Source organism: Balaenoptera physalus (assembly GCF_965194825.1).
Source record: "Balaenoptera physalus genome assembly, chromosome: 7".
Classification (NCBI taxonomy): domain Eukaryota; kingdom Metazoa; phylum Chordata; class Mammalia; order Artiodactyla; family Balaenopteridae; genus Balaenoptera; species Balaenoptera physalus.
The window spans coordinates 112580306-112606732 of record NC_138886.1 but is presented as its reverse complement, the minus strand read 5'-3'; the positions used below and the strand labels follow the sequence as shown (position 1 = coordinate 112606732).

The 26427-nt window shown below is 39.8% G+C and overlaps 1 protein-coding gene and 1 pseudogene across 2 annotated transcripts in view; one reads left to right on the top strand and one right to left on the bottom strand.

Annotated features, from left to right (window-relative positions):
* Positions 1 to 12014: 12014 nt before the first annotated feature.
* PBK (PDZ binding kinase) overlaps positions 12015 to 26427 on the top strand; it is a 34045-nt gene continuing 19632 nt past the window's right edge. The window contains exons 1-3 of the mRNA XM_082469017.1: positions 12015 to 12213; positions 17247 to 17324; positions 22037 to 22130. Coding sequence (XP_082325143.1) covers positions 17267 to 17324; positions 22037 to 22130 — 152 coding nt within the window. The 5' untranslated portion in view covers positions 12015 to 12213; positions 17247 to 17266. The remainder of the gene's footprint in view (positions 12214 to 17246; positions 17325 to 22036; positions 22131 to 26427) is intronic.
* LOC309664076 (double homeobox protein A-like) lies at positions 19945 to 22029 on the bottom strand (annotated as a pseudogene). Its single transcript has one exon. The product of its transcript is annotated as a double homeobox protein A-like (transcript).

The following is a 26427-nucleotide window of genomic DNA, read 5'->3' as shown; positions in this document are numbered from 1 at the left end:
GTCATTTACGATAGCATCAAAAAAAATAGACTACTGCAGAATACGTTTAACAAAAGACATGCAAAACCTCTACACACAAAAACCATAAAACATTGCTAAGAAGACCTAAAAAAATGAGAGGTACACTTTGTTCATGTACATGAACACTCAATATTACTCAGAGGTCAAATTGCTCTATGGATTCAATGCAATCCTATCAAAATATCAACAGAGTTTTTTGTCTAAACTGATAATTCTGAAATTTATGTGGAAAATCAAAGCACTTAGAATAGTCAAAACAATAATAAAAACACAGTTGGAAGACTTCTACTACCTGATTTGAAGACTTGTGGTAATATTATGTTAATCAAGCCAAAATGATTTTGGCATAAGGACAAACAACTAGATCAAAAGAACATATTAGAAAATTCAGAAATATACCTACATATATACTATCAATTGATTTTCGACAAAGTCACTAAGGGGAAAGTCTTTTCAATAAACAGTGCTGGAAGAATGGGACATGTATGCAGGAAAAATGAACTTTGACCCCTATCTCCTGCCATACACAAAAGTTGAGATGACCGTAAACCCAAATTAAAAGCGAAAACTATAGGGATTTCCCTGGCGGTCCAGTGGTTGAGACTTTGCCCTTCCACTGCAGAGGACGCAGGGTCAATCCCTGGTCGGGGAACTAAGATCCCACATGCCATACAGTGTGACCAGAAAAAAAAAAAAGCTAAAACTATAAAGCTTCTAGAAGAAAACTTAGGAGAATATCTTTGCAAACTTGGATGAGGCAAAGTCTTCTTAGAAAGGACATAAAAAGCACTAACCATGAAAAATTGTTAAATTGGATTTCATAAAAGATTTTAAAATCTGTTCATTGAAAGATGTCTAGAAAATCAAAAGACAAATCAAAGACTGGGAGAAAATATTTGCATTACATACAGCCAATGAAAGGTTTGTGTTCAGAGTATATAAATAACGTGTACAACTCAATAATAAAAAGACAACCAACCCAATGGAAAAATGGGCTAAACACTTCAACAGAGAGTTTAAAAAAGAAGCAATATGATCAACAGGCATGTGAAAGGATGGTCAACATTATTAGTCTTCAGGGAAATATAAATTAAAAAGCACAATAGAATACCACTTTGCACTAGAAATAAAAGCATACATTGTTAGTGGGAGTGTAAAATGGTACAATTTTGGAAAAATGGTTTGGCAGTTCCTTATAAAGTTAAATATACCCATGCCCCATGACCTAGAAATTCCACTTTTAATATTTACTCAAGACTAATGAAAACATATATCCACAAAAAGACTTGTACAATAATATTTATATCATTTATAGTCACAATAGCCCCCAATTAGAAACAGCTCTAATATCCATCAACAGAAGATGGGAGAAAGAAATTGTGAGCTATCCATTCAGCTAAGAAAAAGTACATACTGTCTGACTTATTTTATATGAAATTCAAGGACAAGTAAAACTAATTAGATGATGGAAATCAGAACAATTGTTATCTACGGGTGGTAGAGATTATCAGGAAGGGGGCAAGAGAGAACTTTTTGGGTGACAGAAATAATGTATTATTTTGACTGCAGTGTTTATTACCCAGATGTATACATTTGTGTATTGTGTGTGAAATAAGTGAAATTTATCAATAGTGTACATAAAAACCTATGCATTTCACTGTATGTGAATTTTGATTCAACACACATTAAACTAAATACATTTTTCAAAGTAGTCTTTTTTTTTAAAAAAGGAACTTGCAGAAGATGCAAAGAAACAAATAAACAAAAACAAAACAAAAAATGTCTTCAGTCTTGATCTGGCCTGGAATTTTTAACTATATTCTATTGGATTTTTAGGCCTAAACAACAATGTGAACTCAAGGTGATGTCAGTTCAGCTTAGTGGATAGCTCTGCTAGCTTCCTTTCCTCCCAGCTCCCTTCCTGTCCCCCCATCACAGAGGAGTAATTTTTCCTACGAGTTGATTCTACTCCATACACTGGCCTGATTAATTTTGTCCCTTCCAGCCCACTGCCACCGGCCGGTTTAACACTTCTTAATTTCTCATCTGGACTTTGACAACAATCTCCCATTGTCTGCCCCTCTCCAATATGTACCAAGGAGATTTCTCCATCTAACATCTGACCATATAACTCTCCTGTTTGAAATCCTTGTGTGGCTCTCTAATACCTACAAAACAAAATCCTACCATCAGAAAAGCCCATGATGTGGCCTCTACCTATTTTTCCTAGTCACTTTTCCTTGCTATTTATTGCCCTAAGACTATGCATCCTTTCTTATGCCTCCACGTAGTCTGTCCTCTGCCTGGAGATCCCAGACACTCCCCTTCTGCCCACCAATCAGGATGGTCATGCAAACTTCTTACTTTTCAAGACCCACATCAGTGAAATCTTCCCACACCTTAAGTAGAGTCAGACTCCCATTATGTACTTATCACAATTCTACTGTATCTGTTTGCTCGCTAGTCTATATGCTCCCTGCGGGCAGGGTGGGTTTTTATTTTTTTTCAATTTTTTAACCTCCAGCACCTGGCTCAGGATCATTTGTTCGATGAATAAGTGAATGAAGGAGTTGACCCACTTCTGGAATTTTTCATGAGCAGTTCTTAAAGCAAAATCCCTCTGACCACTTCCAGGGAAGAGCCTCATCAAAGTCCACTTAGTTCAAGCTTACAGTCTAAATAAATAAACAAACAAATAAGTAAATAAATAAAAGCTGGCTCCCTCCCTCCCTCCGTCCTGTTCACTACAGCAGCCATTTTAATAAGCTATATACCTAGCTTAGGACTGTTCTCTGATTCAGGATTGCTGAATTTGTGCTGAGAATATTAATAGGTATACACGAAGGCCTATAGGTGTTGAGGTCTTGGGGGGCCCTTCCCTTCTGATATCCACCTAGCTCTTCACCTGAGGAGCAACCATTTTTTAAAAAATGAGTGTATCATGTTGCTGGAAAAGTGATTTCTGGTTAAGGGCAGCCCAGCTCCAGTCTTGTTTTTATGGCTCTGCTTCATGGGTTTTAATATGTGGTACGTGTGTTCAGCCCGACCAGCTTCTCCATTTAACTCCATCCCCAGAGGAAAGGGCCTGAACCTATCATTTTCTTATGTCTTGAGTACATCTGGTTTATTTCTCTTCACTCAATCTGTTTAGTATATGCTGTTGCCTTACTGGCAGGATAATTTCCAACAGCATGCAGTAAGCAGAAGGACTTCCATTCCCTCTAAACTCTCTATGCATTCCAGGTAGGTATTGAGTAGTTGAAATGTAAACCACCAAAACCTCTTTCCTGTTATTTACTGTATTGATTCACCCTAAGAAGTTGAAAATCAAGAAAATGTTTTCTGGCTGAGTTAGAAAGCAAAGAACATCTTAGAGCAAAAACAAAGTCAGGGTGCCGAAACCGTGGCCAGAGGTCAGAACCAGCCCAGAAGTCTTACACAATCACAGAGGATGGAATACTGATCTTCGTTAGGCATTAAGTAGGCGTCTTCCCTGAGGGAAGGTTAGAATTCCCTGTTACATCTTCCCGGTTTGCTGGACCACAGTGGAGGAAGGAACTCATCAGTTATAGGCCACTCAGATCCCAGCACATTTTCCAAAGCACTTCTTGTTTTTCAAGCCCCATATTCCCAGAACAAGCAAAGTTTCATTTCTTGTTGGGCGGTAGGAAAAGTCAGAGCTGAAAGTGGAAATCTTTAGCCATTGAGGATGAGCAAAAGCTAGAGGAGTCCAGTCTTCCTAACAGGCAGCTGTGTGGAGGGCTTCCAGCTCTTTTCTCTGCTCCAAGCTTGCAGCTGCACCCCTGTCTCAGATCTCGTGTTAGGAAGATGCTCCAGACGGTAGCATAAAAGGTAAAATATACCTTTTAAGAGTTCACTGATATTCTCGTTCCTGTTTTCTCTTTTCTACCCTTAAGCGTTTCCGTCTTGCCATCACCATCCATCTGAACTGACACACCCTTTTACTATCCTTGGGGAAGGGAGCAGAGTATGAAGCTAAAAGTAATTAAACTATAATAAGATGTCATATTTGCCCAGTGTTTTTACCACTTCCCTACTTCCACAGGTGGATTCATGAAGCAGATGACAACAATTAAACCAAAAGTGGTTTCTCCTTGAGATTAAGTGGAAAGGGAAAACGTGATAGTTAGAAACATCATCTAAGAGGCAGCCGCAGGCTTTAGCAGGTGTTCAGATCCTTGTGGAATGAAGCGTACGAGTGAGGTGATTAGGGGATCATCTGTCCTTTGCCTCTTCCAGCTTCTGGTGACTGTCGGCATTACTTGGTTCGTGGCCACAAGGCCACATCTTTAAGATCAACATCCTCAAATCTCCCTCTGCTCCATCTTCACGCTGCCTTCTCTTTTGTGTGTCTGTGTCAATCTCCTCTGCTTCCTCTTATAAGGACACATGTGATTGCTTTTAGGTCCCACCGGATAATCCAGGATAATCTCCTCATCCCAACATCCTTTAACTTAATCACATCTGCAAAGACTCTATTTCCAAATGAGCTAACATTTACAGGTTCCAGAGATTGGAAACCCATGTCTTTGGGGGCCACCATTCAGCCTATCACAATGTCTTTTGCCCATTTTCAGTCTGGACTGTTTGTTTTCTCTACTGTTGAATTTTGGGAGTTCTTTATACAAGAGCTGAGATACAAATCCTTTGCAGACATGTGGTTCACAAATATTTTCTCCAATTCTGTAGCTTGTTTTTGTTTGTTTGTTTTGTTTTTGTTTTTTAGCCTTCTTCATGGGGTCTTTTGCAGAACTGAAGTTTTTCATTGTGATGAGGTTCAATTTATCAATTTTTCTTTTTTTTAAAAAATTTTATTTATTTATTTTATTTATGGCTGTGTTGGGTCTTCGTTTCTGTGCCAGGGCTTTCTCCAGCTGTGGCAAGTGGGGGCCACTCTTCATCACGGTGTGTGGGCCTCTCACTATCGCGGCCTCTCTTGTTGCGGAGCACAGGCTCCAGACGCGCAGACTCAGTAATTGTGGCTCACGGGCCCAGTTGCTCCGCGGCATGTGGGATCTTCCCAGACCAGGGCTCGAACCCGTGTCCCCCGCATTGGAAGGCAGATTCTCAACCACTGCGCCACCAGGGAAGCCACAATTTTTCTTTTTATAGACCATGCCTTTAGGGTCATGTCTGAAGTCCTCTCCCTGGAATGGGATGACACAGAGGCATTTCCACATCTTGAAAAGCCCAACAAAGCGATTTTTCTTCAAGTATCACCAGTGTATTTCTAAATTTTTATAATTTTATGTTTTATGCTTTTTTCTAAAAGTTTTATAGTTATATGTTTTACATTTTTATGTTTTATAGTTTTGTGTTTTACATGTTTTTCTAAAAGTTTTGTAGTTTTATATTTTGTATTTTGCATTTGAGTCCATGTTTTCCCAGCTCTTTGCCATGATGGACTTTATTACACAGTTATGAAGATTTCTAGGATACTGTGGTGGACTGTATTACTGTTTGTGTTATTCACTCTCCCTCTTCCCTTTATGAGGATTATATATCTGCGCCTATTTCCAGGCAGGAAGCTGAGGCTGGGAATGTCATGTTCAAGGATATTCACCATAGCTGTGATCCAGGGGTCAAGAGACCACCACCACCACTGCAGGTGTCTTTCAACGCCCACAGAGTCAGTGACCAGGCACTAGAACACACCTACTGAAACCCCAAGCCCCACAACTCTGCTTGCCAGGGGACACAGGTGAAAGGGCAGGAAAGGGGTTCTGGCTCACTTCTGTCTTCCAAATTGCGCTGAGTACATCTCACTGGCAATTTCAAATTTACCACCAGAGCCCACTTACTATGTCCAATGTACAGCCAAACTTCCCAGGCTCAACTTCCATCATGCACTTTCTTCTCCTTCCTTTCCTTTTTTTTTTTTTTTTAAAGCTCCTTTGTTGTAAAATATAACAAAAATACAGAAAGCACTCAAAACATAGCATTCAGCTCAATGATTTATCAAAGCAAACCCTCCTGTAGCATCACCCAGATTGAGAGCTAGAATGTTAGCACTCCTGGAGCACTTCCTGTTCTCCTCCCAATCACTTTTCACCCCCTTCCTCCTAAGTGACAACAAACCTGATTTTTATGGTCATCACTTTGGTGGTTTTAAAAAAATTTTTTTTTGCCAGTTTAAACTTATGAATAGTATGGTTTCATAGTGCCTGTTTTTGAGCATTCTATAAATGGAATTAAGAAGTATTATATTTTTGTATTTAGCTTCTTTGCTCAACACTGTGAGGTTAATCCCAGTTGGTGCAGACAGTGACATTGCTGTATATGGTATTCCACTGCATGAATATACTATCATTTATTTAGCCTTTCTTCTCTTGATGGACATTTAGGTGGTTTCCCAGTTTGGCTATTACAGATAATGCTGCTATACACAATTATGTACATGTCTTTTGGTGCACATAGGTGCATTTCAGTTGTATATATATCTAGGTGTGGATAATGTTGTTTTCAGTTAATTTTTTTATAAGGTGAGGTTTAGGTAAAGATTCTTCTTTTTTCCTTTTCCTTTTTTTTTTTTTTTTTGCCTATGGATGTCCAATTTCTCCAGCATCATTTTTAAAAAATGTTCCAGCCAGAGTGATCCTCCTAAACTAAAAATCAGACCATGTCATTCTCCTGTTTAAATGCTTCAATAGCTTATTCTTGCACTAAGAGGACACCTACCTCTCCAGCTTCATCCTGGGTCACTTTCACCCACCTCCCACGAGGTCCCAGCCACCCTACCTTCTTCTTGGTCCCCCAAACACTCCAGTGTCTTTGCACTGGCCCTTCCCTCTGTTTGGAAGGTTCTTCCCCTGGCTCCTCATGCGACTGGCTCCTTCTGATCCCTGAAGTCTCAGTTTAAAGTCAGCTGCTCAGATAAAGCTTCTCTGACTACGCTATGAGAGTAGACTCCTCTACATTACCACCCATCATTCTCCATCACGGCAGCCCGCGTACACCCTCCACAGTCTTGACCACCATCTGCAAGTGCTTTATTCACTCATTTATTGTCTACCTTCTCCAGTAGATGGTAAACTCTATGAAGAAAAGGGCCGAGTTGTTGATCTTGCCCAATGTTGGTTCCCCAGTGTGTAGCCCAGTGTCTGGCATACAGTAGTTGCGTCCAAAATATTAGTTAAATGTTGTCATTAAGCTAGAGTTTGTGGTGATATGGCTAGCTTTGTTCCAATATTAAGAAGAGTTTCCTGAAAGCTAGGGCTGTGTGAAAAGCAGTGGGCTGCATGGCATGTCTGAAGTCCTCTCCCTGGAATGGGATGACACAGAGGCATTTCCACATCTTGAAAAGCCCAACAAAGCGATGTCGACGGTTCCTCTCAACTCTGAGACTCTGGTGCTGGAAGTGATGGGGAGGAGAAGCAGGGTGGTTCCATTATGAACACGTTCAGATTTTAGACAAGTCCACTGAACAATGAAGGGTTTGGAATCCAGTTTGGAGAGTCATCTGTTTTTAGCAATCAAAAGAGAAGCTATTGAGGGACTTCCCTGGTGGTCCAGGGGTAAAAAATCCACCTCCCAATGCAGAGGACGCGGGTTCGATCCCTGGTCAGGGAACTAAGACACCACATGCCGCGGGGGAGCTAAGGTACCACATGCTGAGCGGCAACTAGGCCGGGTGCCACAACTGCTGAGCTCGCGCACCTCAACTAGAGCCTGCGTGCTGCAAACTACAGAGCCCACGTGCCCTAGAGCCTGCGCACCACAACTAGAGAGAAGCCCACGCACCACAATGAAGATCCCACCTGCCTCAACGAAGATCCTGCGTGCCACAACTAAGACCCAACGCAGCCAAAAATAAATAAAATAAATAAATAATAAATTAAAAAATAATAATAATAAAGAGGAACTATTGGGAAAACTGGTAAATATAAGAATGAGAAGATATATGGGAGCAAAAACTCCTCAATTTCCTTCTGATTCTTTTCTTTCCCTTCCTCTGTGCTGGAGTTAACCACTTCCAGATCTGATCAGTGTCTTAGTCTGCTCAGGCTGCCATAATAAAATATAATAGACTAGATGGCTTAAACAACAGACATTTATTTCTCACAGTTCTGGAGGCTAGAAGCCTGAGATCAGGCTGCTGACATGGTTGGGTTCTGGCAAGGACTCTCTTCCTTGCTTGCAGACAGCCACCTTCTCACTGGCTCCTCACATGACAGAGAAAGAGAACGAGAGAGCGCTCTCTCGTGTCTCTTCTTCCTCTTTTTTTTTTTAAATAAATTTATTTATTAAATTTATTTATTTTTGGCTGCGTTGGGTCTTTGTTGCTGCATGCAGGCTTTCTCTAGTTGCAGCGAGCGGGGCTACTCTTCGTTGTGGTGAGTGGGCTTCTCATTGCGGTGGCTTCTCTTGTTGCAGAGCATGGGCTCTAGGCACACGAGCTTCAGTAGTTGTGGCACACGGGCTCAGTAGTTGTGGCTCGTGGGCTCTAGAGCGCAGGCTCAGCAGTTGTGGCACACGGGCTTAGTTGCTCTGCGGCATGTGGGATCTTCCTGGACCAGGGCTCAAACCCATGTCCCCTGCACTGGCAGGCGGATTCTTAACCACTGTGCCACCAGGGAAGTCCCTGGTGTCTCTTCTTATAAGAACACTAATCCCATTGGACCAGGGCCCCACCCTCATGATCTCATCTAAACCTAATTATCTCCCAAAAGACCCACCTCCAAATATTATCACAGTAGGGGGTTAAGGCTTCAGCATATGAATTTTAGGGGAGCACAGACATTCAGTCCATAACAGTCAGCAAACATTGATTCAGGGACCATTGCTAAGACATTTAAGTTATCAGCTTGGACTGAGACAGTCTGGGACCTGGGACCTGGGACCCTTTTCTGCTCTGCTTGCACCTGGACAAACGTCTCCTCAGGCAACAAAATACAAAGAAACTGTATGGGACTAAAAATAGCTGTGTGCATGCACAGTTGGGGCAAATTATGGACAACAAGATACGAAAAGACCAAAAACCCAACTGCCACTTCTGAGGAGCTGGGAGCAAAAGCCCGGTGCCAGGAGCACAAGCTGGGTACTGAGCATGCACCCTGCACGCAACTCCACCAAAGGGGTGGCGAGACCACCTAAGCCACCTCTCCCGGCCGATCCCTGCACCTGTATCTACCCTCATCCCACCCGAACCAGCTCGGTCCCCGCTCCAGGAGCAAGCAAGGGAATCTGTTACTTGTTTTTGCTCCCTCCTGCTGCTGCAGGAGGCCCCAGTAAAGCCTTGCCTGAATTTCCTGTCTGGCCTCTTATCAATTTCTATTGATTAAGGAAGGTCAAGAACCCAGGTCAGTAACAGGACCAGCTTCCAGACAAACTGGCATATTCTGTGTCACTGAAGGACAGATAAATTCTATATGCACCAATGTTTATCCATCTTGTCATTCACTCATGTATTCACCAAACATTTCTGAGTACTCACCTAGGCAGGCAGGGGCGGGATATAGAACTGACACTCTAGTGGGGGAAGACAGAAGTAGAGAGAAAATTCCAATGCACTGGGTTATGTGCTGGGACAGGGAAAGTCGGAAGGCATTCTGAGAGCTTGGAGGAGGAATCACGTAGACTAGGGGCATTAGAGAGTGTTTCCTGGGACAGGCAGCTCCTGAGCTAAGAGCTGAAGGATGAGGAGATACTGATCCAGCCAGGAAGAGGGGAAGGGTTTTCCTGGCAGAGAGGAATTCATGGGCTTGTGCTGGAGACACGAGAAAACATGCGTGTTGCAGGAACTACCTTAACTCAGTATAACTGGAGACCAGATTCAGAGCTGGAGGAACCCAAGCTAGAGACATTCAGAGCCAGATGCTAAAAGGAGTTGTTTTTCACCCTGAAGTTAATGAGAAACCCTGAAGGATTTCCAAATCTACATTTCAGGAAGATTAACCAGGCAGCAATGTGGAAATCAACTGGAGGAAAGGAGTGACCGGACTCAGGGGGCGCAAATTAGGAAGCTGTTGGGGTCATCAGTGGAGAGAAATGAGAATTTATAGTCCAAGGCGGAGGAAGGTGGAATGGGGAGGAGGAAAGAGATTTAAGAGATGCACAAGGAAGAGTTGTCAGAACGTGGATGGGTTAAGGGAAAGGGAAGCTCTTGGCTCAGGATGTGGGTTAGATGGAGGAGCCATTCACCAAAACTGGGACCCAGAAGGGACGCACCATGGTTGTGGGGGGGGGGCACTCAGGTGGCCTCAGCTGTGGACCCAGTGGCTTCAGGATGCCAGAGCAGCACCCTAGGCACACGTTGACTTGTTGGACAGACAGAGGTAACAAGATGAAATTTTGAAATTTTCACTTTTTTCTTCCTCTTCCCTAAACGTTCCCACCATTCTAGCCAATCACCAGCATCCATATGGCCTCAAAGAGAACTGAAATGTATCACCAGTAGAAAAGAGGGAAAAAAAGTTAATACCCTTTTTTTTTCTCCTTTAAACTAAGCTCAAAAGGGGAGGCCCTGAATGGAGCAGAAGTTGGAGTTTATGCCATAAAAAGGTGAGGATGCAGATGTTCCTCTGAGCATAACCAGCCAAGAGTCAAATACAGAGTTTGGGTCTCTTTTGCCTAAGCCAAGGAATCCAGGCTATTTACTCACTGGGAGAAATAAGCCGTTCAGGTTGGAAGCTGTTTCCCATGACAACTGACTGGTGTGCAAGATTTTGAGATTAGTGGTTACATTTCATAGGCAATAACATTAAGCTTGTGAAGTTCAGATGTTTCTTCAGATAATCTCTGGAGGTACTTTTGTAGTTACAAGATGGAGAACAGGATGGTTATAAGCCTTTACCCAAGGGCCTTCATTCCTGTGAATATTTTCTGCCTCATCTTACACCTGTGTCAATATCCTCATCTCCCTAGAGTTACTTTGCACAGGCAGCAGTTAATTAAGAAGCTCTAAGCCTCTGGCTTTAGGCAGGACTTTATTAGCCGTAAGAATAGAAAACAGAGGGCTTGTAAAAATGTAGAACTTAATAAAAAGCATAAAAAATTATAGGTATTTTTTTAAAAAAGACGATGAGGTCTATACTATGCCTCCGCAAAAAAAAATTAGAATGAGAATAGAGGGAAGGTGCAATGAGACCATCTCTGCTTAGGAGAGGGGGCCAAAAATGGGAAGGCCCTGGAGGTGGAGGGGTGTGTATGTGTGTGTAAGACGGAAGACATTTTGAACACATTTGTTAAAGAGGAAGTCCAAGTTTAACATGGGTTCAAGTCCTGGCTCAACCATTCATTAGCTATGTGACTTTAGGCAAATTACTTAACCTCTCTGCGCCATAGTTTCCTCATTTGAAATAAAAATGTGGTTTACGATCATAGTAACCTACATCATAGTCTGTTTTGTATTGTGTTGTGTTGTGTGTGTGTTTCTTTCTTAGGGTACTTACCCACCCTTCCCCCATTCCCCCACCGCATAGATTCTAAGCTCCTCCTGAGCAGGAGGGGTTTCTGTGACTTAATCGTCTTGTGTGTCTCTTTTAGTGACTACTATAGTATATCCTCTACAGTGGGCAGTCAATACACACCTGGCATATAGTAGGTGCTCTCTAAATATTTGTTGTGAAATGAATGTGATTATAAGAGTTAGCAAAATTTCTGAATATCTATTTTTCGTCTCAGCCAAAAATGATTGCTACTCGAGGCTAATCAGTTTTTAGGTACAGTGTTTAGAGGCCAAATAAATCTGTAATAAAAATGCATGTAATAACCATTACACATTCTGGGCGCAGTGTTCGTAACTGGGGAAGAAGTGCAGCCTAAATACAGGCATGTTTTCTTTTTAACTAGAGTTGTCCGTCTGAAGGGCTGACAGTGACTGTAAAAATCAGTTTGTCCTTTGCTGCGCTTCTCTTCCTTTAATTTGGCTTCAGATCATCCCAATTAGGTAGTAAAAGGGATCGCTAAGCAAAATGCAAAGAGCAGGAAAAAAAGTAACGGCGAATGCGGCTTGGTATGTCCTTCGCGCCACCCCGTAGTTCTCGGCAGACGTAAGGGCGGTGCGCGCGCTTTTGAAAGCCGGGCGGGTTCCCATCGCAACGACAGTTGCTGACTGTTTGTGTCGGCAGGTGGGACGTGCAGGCGGTCGCGGCTTGTTGTCGGGGGCCACTCGGGACCAATTTTCAAGACAGCCTTGGCTTGGACATCTCGTCGTCCCACCGCGCGGCTCCGGTAAGGGGAGCTTTTGCGGGTCCTTTCCGCGCGTGGGCCTGGCCGGGGGTCGCCCCACCCCGAGCCGAGGCCTCTGCGTTTGGTTTCCTGACAGCTGGGGGCCTGGAAGGCAGGTGGAAGACGTTGGGAATATGGCGTTGAACTGGGAATTATCTTAGGAATCATTTTGGCGACCCGAGTGCGCATCTGCATCATGGGGTTAGGTGGGGATTTCAAGAAAGAAATTGCCCTTTTCTCGAATCAGAGCTTGACAGTTGTACTTCGTATGGAAACTCCGTAGGAGAAGACGGTGGTTAGACAGATATGGGAAGCCCTGCTCTAGCAAGCTGCCATTGTTTTACAAAGGGATACCGTGAGCCCCGGAGCGGGTGGAAGAAGGATTTTAACAGCCTGCGTCTGTAAGCTCCTGGGTCCGGTGATGAACAGTGGGTGCCTTTACCTCCGGGAATCCTGCTGAGGGTGTCAGGTGTAAAGGACCTTAGAAATAATGTGATCAGAACTTCCCCGTTCTTTTTCATTCTACTTTTTTCGTCTATTTTGTTTCTCTTTTCTCAGTTATCTTTACTTTTTCTCCCGTTCTTTATTTTTCCCCCCTCCTTTTTCTGCTGCCTAGCTACACTTTAGCTTTGCCAGTAGTATCCAGTATTTGTTTAGTCCTAGGTCCAAAAGTTACTGACATCTGATCCAGTAGACCTGTTGATTAGCTTGCTGTCCACTTTTTTTTAAATTATGTATTTATTTATGGCTGCATTGGGTCTTCGTTGCTGCACGTGGGCTTTCTCTAGTTGCGGCGAGCGGGGGCTACTCTTTGTTGTGGTGCGGGGGCTTCTCATTGCGGTGGCTTCTCTTGTTGTGGATCACGGGCTCTAGGTGCGCGGGCTTCAGTAGTTGTGGCACGTGGGCTCAGTGGTTGTGGCTCGCGGGCTCTAGAGCCCAGGCTCACTAGTTGTGGTGCACAGGCTTAATTGCTCAGCAGCATGTGGGATCTTCCTGGACCAGGGCTCGAACCCGTGTCCCCTGCATTGGCAGGCGGATTCTTAACCACTGCGCCACCAGGGAAGTCCCAGCTTGCTGTCCACTTTTTAGTATTGCTTCTCAAACAGTACATGACTTTTTAAAAATACCCTAGGTGTTCGACAAACTATGAAATTCTGCTAACAGTTGTATTACTCTCATTTCTAATGTATCATCTAAAATGTTTATAATTTTATGCTTCCTAAGAACATTTTGATTTAGATTAGTATGGTAATTTAGCAGTTAATGTATATATATATATATAATGTGTACATACAATATGTACAGAATCTGAAACAGAGTTAGGGCCAGTGGCCAGAAGCCATTTATCAGTAGAGTAAGGCCTAAACTGTGTAGTAGTGAAAAAAGTTGCCTCAGACATCTGTGGAATGGATAGGATATATTTAGGTGCAAGTAGGTTGGAGTGGAAGGTGGGACTGAGTCCTAGAGTGTCCTAGAATGTAATGAAATGTTAAAAGGCTTCTGTTTAAACTTAGGTTTTTAAAATTTTTTTAAATTATTTATTTATTTTATTTTTGGCTGCGTTGGGTCTTCATTCCAGCGTGCAGGCTCTCTCTAGTTGCGGCGAGCGGGGACTACTCATTGCGGTGGCTTCTCTTGTTGCGGAGCATGGGCTCTAGGCGCACAGGCTTCAGTAGTTGCGGCACGCGGGCTTCAGTAGTTGTGTCTCGCGGGCTCTAGAGCGCAGGCTCAGTAGTTGTGGCTCACGAGCTTAGTTGCCCTGCAGCATGTGGGATCTCCCCAGACCGGGGCTCGAACCTGTGTCCCCTGCATTGGCAGGCGGATTCTTAACCACTGTGCCACCAGGGAAGTCCAACTTAGGTGTTTTTAATTGAAGGGAGGTTTTATTTTTAACACTCATGCTGCTTCTAACTATTGTTACCAGCTCGGGTCCTTGAACTCTTTTATCAATAGAAATTGATAAGAGGCCAGATAAGGAATTCAGACAAGGCTTTATTGGGACTCATGGTGTAGCATGAGGGAGCAAAAACAAGTAACAGGTGCCCTTGCTTGCTCCCTGAGGAGGGTGGGCTGGGTCCTTAAATAGGGTGAGGGAAGGGGTGGATTGGTGGGTCAAGCCCGAGTAGTGGCTTAGGTGGTCTGCCCACCACCTTCGCCGTGCTGTGTGCAGGGATCATGCACAGTACCCCGCTTTTGCTCTTGGCACCTCAGAAGTGGCCGTTGGTTTGTGGCCTTTTGGTATCTTATTGGTCATAATTGCCCCAGGTGCAAGTGCAAGCACTCTGGTAAAAGATCCGAGGTCCCAGTCTATCTCAATATCAAATCTGCCTTATGCTGAGGGGGGAAAGGCAATGAGACATAGAAGGCAGTAAGATTTCCAGGATACCATTCTTGCCGGCCTTATTTGCATCCTGCTTTTCTGGCCCCTTCTCAGGCTACTTTGTTTGTTTTTCATTTCTCAAGTTGAGATTCCTCAGAGCTCTCAGTTTTCTATCTGTACGTATTTCCTAGGTGATTTTATCCAGTCTCTTGGCTTTGATACCATATACATGCTGATATCCCACAAATACACATCTTCAGCTTGGATTCCAGACCGATATCCAGCTGTGTGTTTCACATTTCTACTTGGACGTCAGACTCAGGCATTCAGAATTGGTTTTCTGATCTCAGTAGTGGCACCTCTGTTCTTTCAGTTGCTCAGTCTGAAAACGTGGAGCTGTCTTTGACTTTTCTCTCATTCCTAACAACAAACCAAACATTAGGAAATCCTACTGGTTCCAGATTCAGAACAGCCAGAACCCAACCGTTTCTCACCATCTCTACTGCTAACTATTGTGATCCAAGACACCATTATCTCTCCTGATTATTGAAATAGCCATCTTATTGGTCCGATTGCCTCTGCCCTTGTTCTCTTCAGTTAATAAACACAAGCCATAGTGATCCTGGTGTAACATAAGATGGAGTATATCACTTCACCTCCTCTGCTCAAAACCCTCTAATAGCTTCCCGTTTCTCACTAAAAGCTGAAATCCTTATTGTGACTAAAGCTCTCTAAATAAAAGCCAGAGATGTTATGGCCACAATGCTGTACTTGATCTGCCATCCTCCATCCCCAAACTTTGACTTCATTTCCTTCTCCCTCTTGCCAGCTCTGCCCACTTAGCTTTTCCTTGAACATTTCTGCCTCAGGACCTTTGGGTTCATTACGTCCTCTGTCCGGCAGACTTCCCCTAGGTATTTATTTGCTTGGGCTAGCTCCCTCACTTCCTTCAAATGACATCTCCTCAAAGAGACCTCCCTTGACTACCCTAACACAGATTTCAAGCCCTTTTGTCTCCCTTCACTTGGTGTATGTTTCTCCTGACTATATATCATCATCTTATATATTTATCTTATTGTTTGTTTGGGTCATGTTCTCTGCTGTGTCTCCAGTATCTAGAACAGTACCTGGTGCATGGTACATGCTACATAAGTATAAGTTGACTGAATGAATGAAGATTAGCTTCCCACAGGTAGAGAGAAGTCTTAGAAACTCATTGAGATGCTCCCTCACAACTTCCTGTGAGGAAAGATGGAGATGCAAAAAGGGAAATCAGAATCTCACGGGGGAAATTATTTCCAAGGTAGAAATACCTCCTGAACCCACTCTGTTAAAAATAGTTTATCCTTTCCCAAAGATGTGAAACTTGTCTCAGAAAAACTTGTTCCTTCCTTTTAGTTGGACGTCACTTGATTAAATTAGTATATTTGGCATGAAAAGGGGATTGTTGTTGTTCTAAATTCAGGCAAATCTGAAGACAGTGGTGATTGTAGCTACATTTTAAAAAATGAATAGGCTTCATATTAATAGACAAAGCAGGGCCTTTGTGCGATTTTTTTTTTTATTAGCACAGAGTTTTTAAAGATGCTATCTATTAAGGGATATTAAGGGCTCTGTGCAACATTTAGGCAAATGTTCTCTCTGCCTCCCAGTTTTTTACAGACAATCCAAACAAGCTTATAGACATGTAGGAACAGTTTGCTTTATAGTAAATCTAATATGGAACCTAACTTTTTTTAAAAAGAAAAATGAATTTAAATTTTTTAATAAAAAAGATTTTTTTAAGAAATATGTTACAGAAGAAATAAAAAGCTTGGATTAACTTGCTTGTGTATGCAGTATGTACACCTTATTTTCAAAAACAATTTTAAAATAATAGCTGATTAAGATACAATTCACATATCATAAAATTCACTCTTTGAAAGTATACAGTTCAGTGGTTTTTGGAATAGAATTGAATATATTAAACCACTACCTAATTTTAGAACATTTTCGTCACCCCAAAAAAGAAAGCACACATCTACTAGCAGTCACTCCACATTCTCTCTTCCCCTCAGACCATAGCAACTACTAATTTATCTTCTGTCTATGGAGTTGCCTTTTCTGGACATTTTGTATAACAGCAATCATATATGTGGCCTCTTGTGTCTGGCTTCTTTCACTTAGCATAATGTTTTCAAGTTTCTTTCATGTTGTAGTGTATATTAGTACTACATTCCTTTTTATGACTGAATAATATTCTATATTAGACTATGTACTCTGTTGAATAATATTCTGTTGTGTGTATTGTATACCACATTTTGTTTATCCGTTCATCATCTGATAGCTATTTCTGTCTCCTCTTTTTGGCTATTATGAATAATGCTGCTTACATAGACAATCTCTTAAAAGGATATAAAAGACCTGTTAATAACTACCCCTGGGAAGTGTGGGAGGGTACTAGGTGATTTTTTTTTTTAACCGTGTGCATATATTATTTTTTAACTAAAACAAAAAACTCACTATCAGTAATAGCATGACCTTGGGTATGTAATTGTACTTCTCTGGGTTTCAGTTTTCTCATTGTAAATAAAATCAGACTAAATATTTGTCATGGTCTTTTTCAGTTCTCAAATTTTATGTAAATGAGTGATAGTATTACAGGAATTTTTTCTTCGTGAATGAAAGATGTATTCTTTATAACTGCAGTGTAACTTTCTCTTTATTTTCATCATAGGACCTTGAGTGATTATTACAATGGAAGAAACCAGTAATTTCAAGACACCAAGCAGATTATCTGAAAAAAAGAAATCTGGTAAGATATAAACCTTTCTTCTTTGTTATTGCTATCAGAAATGTCTTTGTATTATTATAGTTTGATCCTTTAATTATTATCTATCACACATGAACAATTTTAGCATAAGTCGTCTTTATAATGTTGATCTTAAGAAATAAGACTTCTTTTATAGGCCAGAGTTTGGTCATCTATGAGTTAATTTTATTGACATTCTAACAGATTTGTAGGTTCTCCCTGGTGAAGAACCAACTTAACTTGGACCATTAAGGAACTACTTTACCTTTCTGCCTCTCATACATGGAAAGGTATTTTCCAAGGCAATTCAATGGACAAAGGGTAATCTTTTCAATAAATAAAAACAATTGGATATCCATATGCAAATCAACCCTTAGCTCACGTCATATGCAAAAATGGCCAAAATTATAACATTTCTAGAAGATAACATAGGAGAAAATGTTTTGTGCTCTAAGTATATAGATTTTTGTATATTGACTTGTGTCCTGCAACCATACTAAACTCACTTATTCTATTAGCTTTTTTGAGGATTGCTTAGGATATTGTACATAGTTGTTAATGTAGATGAATAAAGGCAGTTTTACTTTTTTTTCCTGGTCTGTGTTACTTTATTTCTCTTTTCTTTCCTTATGGCACTGGCTCCAGTATATTTTTGAATAAAGAGGTATGAGAAGACATACTTGCCTTGTTCCTAATGAAGTATTATGTTAGATGTAGGTTTCTCCCAGATGCCCTTAATCAGGTTGAGGAATTTTCCTTTTATTCCTGGTTATTATCATGAATGGGTATTGAACTTTGTCAAGTGCTTTTTCAGTATCTGTTAAGATAAAGTTTTCCTTTTTAAACTGTTCATGTGGTAAATTATGTTAATTTTTAAATCTCAAACCAACCTTTCATTCCTGAGGTAAAGCCAATTTGGCCATAATGTATTTTATGTATTGCTTGATTCAATTTGCTAATATTTTCTATGTTCATGAGAGATATTGACTGTATGGAGTGTCTGTCTAGTTTTGGTATCAGGGTATTTTATATTCATAAAGAAAAGTGGGAAGTGTTTCCTTCTTTTTCTTGAAGAGTATTTGTAGAAATGACAGTATTTCTTAACTGGTAGAATTTACCAGGAAAACCATGTGGGCCTGCAGTTTTCTTAGTTGAAAGATTTTAACTGTGACTTCACAGTTAATAGATGTAGGGCTATACAGGTTATCTATTTCTTCCTATGTAAGCTTTGTTAGTGTTTTTTCAAGGAGTTTGTCTATTCTAAGTTGTCAAAGTTATTGGCATTAAGTTATTTGTGAAATACTCTTATTACCCTTCTAATGTTGGTAGGATTTGTAGTGCTATCTCTTTTTTCATTTCTGGTACTGGTATTTTACATTTTCTTTCTTGATCAGTCTGACTAGAGGTTTATCTATCTTGGTGAACGTTTCATGCCCTTGAAAAGATATTTTCTGCTGTTGTTGGGTGCAGTGTTCCATAAGTGTCAATTAGGTCAAGCCGGTTGACTTGTTTATGTTGTTTTGTTCAAATCTTCTGTATCCTTACTGATTTTTCTGTTTACTTATTCTATTACTGAGAGAGGAGTGTCTCCAACTACAATTGTGGATTTGTCTTTTTTTCAATCCTATCAGTTGTTGCTTTACATATTTTGAAACTTGTTATTAGGTACCATATACATTTAGGATGGTTATTGTTGTACTCTCTGTTCATAGTCCACTTTATGTGGTATCAATAGAGCCACCCAGTTTTATTTTGATTAGTGTTTTGATGGTATATGTTTTCCAACCTTTTACTTTTAACATATTTATATCTTTATATTTAAAGTGAGTTTATTTTAGACAGCATGTAGTTATGTGTTGTTTTGTTTTTATCCATTCTGACAACTTCTGTCTTTAATTGGAATGTTTAGGCACTAGCAACATGTGGCAATTTAAATTTAGGTTCAAATGAAATAAAATTAAATTACAAATTTAGTTCCTCAGTTTTACTAGCCACATTTCAAGTGCTCAGTAACCACATGTGACTAGTGGCTCCCTTCCTGGACAACACAGATATAGAACATTTTCATCAAGACAGAAAGTTCTATTGGACAACACTGTTCGGACCATTTACATTTAATGTAATTCTGTATGGTTGGATTTAAACCTACTATTTTGCTCTTGTCCCATAGCTCACAGATGATTTTTTAATTTTTTTCCTAATCTTTTTCTCAGTGCTTCATTTTTGATAGTTTCTGTTGCTTCGTCTTAAAATTTAGTTACTTTTTCTAATGCTTCTCTAAGGTGGTGTTCTTATTCATTGTATTTTTCATTCCTTGAAGTTCCATTTGGATTTTTTTTACATCTTTTTCTTTCCTTGTTATGCTCACATTTTCCTTTACATTATTGAGACTATTTTGGAGATTATATCTTAAGGTTCTTATCTGCTAATTCTACATCACTGCCATTTTGTGGTATGTTTCTATTGGTTTATTTTTCTCCTGGGATGGGCCATATTTTCTTGCTTCTTTCATGCCTGGTAATTTTTTATGGCTGCTGGACATTTAATATTGTTGAGTGCTGGATTTTGTTATTCCTTTGAGGGGTGTGTGGTTTTGTTATGGTCCAGTTAGGTTACCTGCACATTAGCTTGTTTCTTTTGAGGCTTGCTTGTAAGCTTTGTTCTAAACTTTTTCCATGGGCTAAAATGTAGCTGTACCAGTAAGTGTGACTCTTTAGAGGACTTTACTCAATACTCTGTGAGAGTTACCATGCTCTGGCTGATGGTAATTGAACTATTCCTAGACCTGTATAATCTCTGGTAATTGTTTAACCTATTGTTTGCGTTTGGTGCTTTCCTCAGCTTTTGGGGGTTCTGTCCATTGTATGTGCAGGTAGGTACTTAGCCAAATGCTCAAAGAGAGACCTCTTTTCAGATCTCTGGAGCTTTTTCTCCCACTTTTTGGCTCCCTCTTTAGTTCTCTATTCCACAAATTCTAGCTACTTAAATCTTGTTGACCTCTAATCTCCATCTCCTCAATTTGACAAGGCCTCCGCTGTGTTTCTTTGCACTGCAGCCTGGAAACTGCCTTTAAGCAGTAAGTTAGGTCAATGATAGGACTCACCTCATTTGTTTCTCTTCTCTCAGAGTTTATAGGCCTGCTCTGCCAATTGTCAAGTATCTGAAAACCATTATATCTTGTCAAACTTTCTAGTTGTTCATGGCAAGATGGCAATTCCAGGAGCAGTTAATTGTTCATTAGCAAAAGTAGGATTCCTCTATCTCATCTTTTTTAATGACTGTATAATACTCTGTAATATAGATATACTATAATTATGACTCTAATGATGAATACTTAGGCTTTTTTTGTCTTTTTGCAACCACAAAAGCACATCCCGATATTCACATGTATATGCATGCATATATGATAGTAAATAGTTTAGGCTTTGTGGGCCACATAGGAACCCTGTTGTTATAGTCTTCTTTTTTTTATGATTTTTGCCTGAATCAATCATTACTATGATGGCTGAAAAATGATATTAAAAAGTTTATTTTATTGTCCTCGAAATCTGCTGAACTCTGGATCCAGGCTAAGTCAGTAGGGCTGCGTGGTGCCTTATATCTGTCACTGCTTCCTGAAGTCCTGTTTACCGTCTCCGAAAGGCTCAGCTCCTGGAGAAGCTGGAGGTGTGTTTAGAAGGGTATGTTCCCAGGAAGAGAGAGAGATTTGGAGTCCAGACTGATGACAATCAAGTACACTGAATCTGTCTCTCTGTTTCCCCTGTTCTGGTTCCAGAGAAATAAGACAGTCACTAGTGAGATTGGTGCCATTCTGTGTAGTTACTTTCTATACTTTGAATTTTCTCAACTCAGAGATCTTGTCCCTGGTTTTGTCTTTGTTCTAAGGCCTCCTCAATTTCTCTTTTTTTCTGGACATGGAATCTAGATCTTCGATTTTGAAACCAGAATTGAACTCTTGACTCTAGAACCCTGGTTTCTTTAGCAAGTTGCTCTCTGGAATCAATCCCACGATAACGGTTGTCCATAAATGCCTTGATGAGGGTGTGTAATTGAGAGGAGTGTAGCTGATATGACACTGTCTGTCTTTTCTACTTTGCATCTTCTTTCAGGGTGATCTTGGTCTTGGCTTGATTCTAAGTCCTGCTCAGGTTCTGATCTTTTCTGGAATCAGTTCCTAGCTCTTCGATTCTGAAACCAAATCTGTATTCTAGACTCTTCAGTGTTATTAAAGGCAAGTCTTCGTTTGGTAGCATAACCTGGATAAGTTTTTTGGTTGAAAGCATTGATGAGGATTTTCAGTTGATCTGTGAATTTGGTGCAGCTGTGTCTACACTTCATTGCCATGGTGTTGTTTGGAGAGTTGTCTTGGGCCATGTTGGAAGAGAGTCATGAAGTCTAAGGATTTGGCCAAGAGACCTTCTTTATCTATTTTTAAACAACGCTTTTAAAATGTAAAAATCGATTCTTAGCTTGTGGGCCATACAAAAGCAGGCCATTTACTGACCGCTGCTTTAGTGTTACTGTCAGTTCAAGCTCTAAAAGTAGACTTGGTCAAAGGGTATCCATTTAAAATTAGGATAGACAGTGTCAAATTGCTTTCCAAGACTTTGCCAGTTAATACTCTTTAAGAATAATATATTGAGAATGTTAGGATGCATTTGTAGAGGTCTTTTCAAATACTAATTTTATCTTTTATTTCTCTTTCTGACGTTTAGCATCGTGTTTAACTCCATGCATAAATATTCCTGCCTCTCCGTTTATGCAGAAGCTTGGCTTTGGTACTGGGGTAAATGTCTACCTCATGAAAAGGTGAGTATAAGATTTCAGATGAATGTTTTTACATGGAACCATAGTTCCACTGTACTTGGAGACAAAAAGGAATATGAAAATTCAAATATTTAGATTTGGGGTATGTTCATAACTTTGCCAGAGCTCTGCCTGGTATACTTTTCTCCTAGCTTCCTCCTGATGGATTATTAAAGGAGAAGTAATTTACTTTGTAATTTTTCCTTGGCTTGTTTAAGAAGGGAAGAGGACAGAGGAGAGGGGTTCCTGTGTGATACCAGTGTTGGGGGATATCAGTGATTATTAATCCCTTCTATCTGGAGAGTTGCCTTCTCAAGATATTCTCTTCTAAAGAAGTAAAAGTTTTTTTATTTCTTATGTCATCATTGTTAAGTAAGAAGGACAGATATGTGATTTGAAAGTAGGAAAATCGTATTAAAAGAAAAATGAAATAGAATAAGGGCTAATAGCTAATAATATTACACATGACAACAAACACATTTTATTAAAAGTTGTTTGGTTTATTCATTACTCTGTACCTAGTTTCGTGTTTAAGTGGCAAACAATTAAGCCATTAGGTATTGCTTAACGTGTTCTCGGAATCAGCCTGACTCGTCCAACCCAGCACGTCATTAGCTTCTCCAGGTTTATATTGTTTCCGAATAGAAATACTGTAATAAAAAGCTAATGAATTGAGAATAGCATAGCAGTTATATATTAGTGGGTATTCTTGAAGCATTTTTGCAGTTTAAACACCCCCTTTGTGTGTTTGTATGCTATAAATTTTGTGAACTTTCATTTTTTAATGTCTAAAACTCTTGTCTAAGTTGTTTTGAAAGAAAAAATTTCTCACAGGTTCATGGCTAGTCTCATTTTTCTCCCTTTTAAAAAATATTTTAAAAAAGTGAAGTGTGTTGTTAACAAAGTTATACTGTATGTGACTTAATTAGGAAGCTTCAGGTGACTGAAAATAGCAGTTCCTGCCTGAGCCTCCGAGTCTTCAGGGTGGCCCTGTTAGCTTGGGATTTTCCTTTACCGGTAGGTAGCCTCCTAGAGACTTCCTTTGCTTCTCTGGTGAACTGAATCCTCTGTTTTTCTGTATCTCATGTCTTAGTATTTCTTGGTTTACATCTCATTTTGGTTGAGGACATTTGGTAGCGCCCCATGAAAAGATGCACAGAAGATACATTTTTGAGAATTTGCATTTCTAAAAACGTTCTCATTTTACCCTCATACTTGAATGGCCTTTTTTGATTTTCTGGGTTATAATTCTCATTCAGAAGTACTTTTCCTCCAGAATTTTGAGGACATTGTTCAAGTGTTGCTGTTGAGAATTCTGAAGCCCTTCTGACTACTGATTCTTTTTATGTACCTGTTCTATGTTATCTGTTCCTCCCACTGTAATTTCACAATGACATGCATGGGTGTGGGCCTCTTGGAAACTGAAAATTCCTGTTCTTAAATTTTTTAGAAATTATTTTTTTAAATTACTTTGCTGATCATTTTACCCGTTTTTCTTTTTTTTTTTAATTAATTAATTAATTAATGGCTGCGTTGGGTCTTCATTGCTGCGTGCAGGCTTTCTCTAGTTGCGGCGAGCGGGGGCTACTCTTCGTTGCGGTGCACGGGCTTCTCATTGCGGTGGTTTCTCGTTGTGGAGCATGGGCTCTAGGCACGTGGGCTTCAGTAGTTGTGGCATGTGGGCTCAGTATGTGGTGCGCAGGCTCAGTAGTTGTGGCTCACAGGCTCTAAAGTGCAGGCTCAGTAGTTGTGGCCACGGGCTCAGTTGCTCCACAGCATGTGGGCTCTTCCCAGACCAGGGCTCGAACCTGCATCCCCTGCACCGGCAGGCGGATTCTTAACCACTGCACCACTAGGGAAGTCCCATCACCCCTGTTTTTCTGTTCTCTGTCTTGGAACTCCTATTATTTGGATGTTGGATTTACTGGACTGATCTCTGATCTACCTTTATTTTATTTATTTTTTTGGTCTGTTTTTCTATTTTCTCTTTCTCTTTTTGTTCTGTTTTCTGGGAGATTTCCCCAACTTCATCTTCTGATACTTCCATTGAGTTTTTCATTTTTGTCTATCTTGTTTTTAACTAATTATCTGAAAATTTTCCTTTTTAAGATGGCATCCTTAGTCTTGTGGGGATGCTAGACACGTTGTATATCTTGATCTGGATGTTGATAACACAGGTATATACACGTGTGAAAACTCACTGAGCATTTAGGGTGCGTGTGGTCGTGAATTACTCTGTTCCTGTATGGTTTACAGATTCTCAACTATGTCAGTCAACCTTAGGCTAAAGACCCTCTGCTTTTTCCCCCTTTCAAAGCCAGTCTTCCATCTTCAGAAGCTGGGGGATAGAGGATGGGCAACTGCCTGCTGATACAGAATCGAGGATCGTATCTAGGAATGCACCTGCTTTTAAAACAACTTTCAAGAAGTTCATTGGGCCTGTTAAGTCAGTAACTTTCAACTGCTTTTCAAGCTTCCAAGACTTTGTTGCTGTTGTCTCCTCTTCATTATTTCCATCCATGTCAGTCGGTGTATGTCTTAAAATATTCTTTTGTTTTTATTTTAGAGGTGCCTGAGAGGGATCAAAATTATATGTTTATGTTCAGGCTATCATTTTAATTCAGAAGTCTACATTTTTTACTGTCAAATTTGCATTGCTAGATAAAACCCAACATAGTTGTGATGTATTATTATCTTTTAATAAATGGATGGATTCATTTTAGTATTTGTTTAGAATATTTGCATCTCTGATACAAGTGAAATTAGCTTGTGATTTTTCCTTTTCCTTTCCTTTTTCCTTGTGATTTTCCTTGTCCCTGTTTGATTTTTTTATTAAGGTTATATTCGACTCATAGTCCCTTTTCATTCTATTCCCTGGAACAGTTTGTATGGGATTGAATAATGTGTTCCTTTAAAATTTAGTAAACTCACCTATAAAATTATCTAGGTTTTGTGTTTCTTGAGGGAAAATTTTAAACTCTTGATTACATTTCTTCTTTTATCAATTTTCTTAGATTTTTTTAAACAAATTTGTCCATTTTGTCTTTTAAATATATTGGCCTTAAAAGTTTTAGTATTTATTCACTTATATATTTTTAAATCTCTGCTGAATATGTCCCCATTTTTGTTTGCAATATTATTTGTGTCTCCTTTTGTTGTTTTCCTTGTGCAGTCTCAACAGAAATTTGCTTGTTTTATTAGTATTTTAGTGAACCAACTTTTAACTTGGCGAAGTTGTATTCAGATTTTGTAAATACATTCTTGTCATTCTGTAGGTTAGGATATGTTATGGAAAAGGTGAAGATGGACTTGCTCACTGAATTCTAAATAATCGAGAGCTATGGGGTACCCCTTGAAACTTGAAAAATATATTTTTCATATTAAAATGAGATGGAAGAGGTATCCCGAAATGCTACTGTTACCTAAAACTGGAGGTTTGAGGATAATTTAGATAAACTTATGCATGATAGATATATATGAATTAAGAAATCTAGTGATCCTTTGAATACACGTTTTTTGATTCTAAACAGAGGTCCTGCAATCATAGAGCTGTGCTCATGAGGTAGTACAGAGCTAAATGGGCTCTTGGTTCAATCTATTGTTTTACCTTCTTATGGTTGAACTTTTAATCTTTAACTTTTGAGGCTCTTTGACTAGCTTTTGTGCCCATATGCTGCATACACTTTGTCCTTTGTAATTTGCCATACTCATAAACGCCTACCTTACCAGGTGAACAAACCTTTCCCTGACTTCGTTTTACCTCTTTGTTTATTTAGGCCTCAAAACATTTATACCTTAAATATTCTTAAAACAGCTGAATCTTCCTAGAAAATAGAAATTTACATTTTTTTCTTATTTTTATGTTTATTATTATCTCCCTAAACACATGTATATGGTGAGAGGTATATAAGATGAACTGCTAAGTCTGTTAGAGGCACAATATTTGTTGGTGAAGAACAGTCTGTTATTCTTTGCACGGTTATATATGAGCCAAATGTATATCTTCTTTAGATTGTTTCTTAGACATTAGTGTTTATTACTTTAACATTCTGTAACTCATATTTAGTACATATAGTTAAATGCTTTTTGAGTAGTTGGTAGTTTGACATGCTTGAATGAAAAAATTAGAAAATACTATAGTAATTTTGAAGTTTAAAATTTATAACATTTCATCTTTTTCCTTTTAGTTTTCTCTTTTTAACCCTTCCCTTCCAGTAATAGATATCAGACTTCTCTCGTAATCAATAGATTTATCAGATATAAGTACCCAATTAAAGAGGATGTATAACAGAAGTGTTGA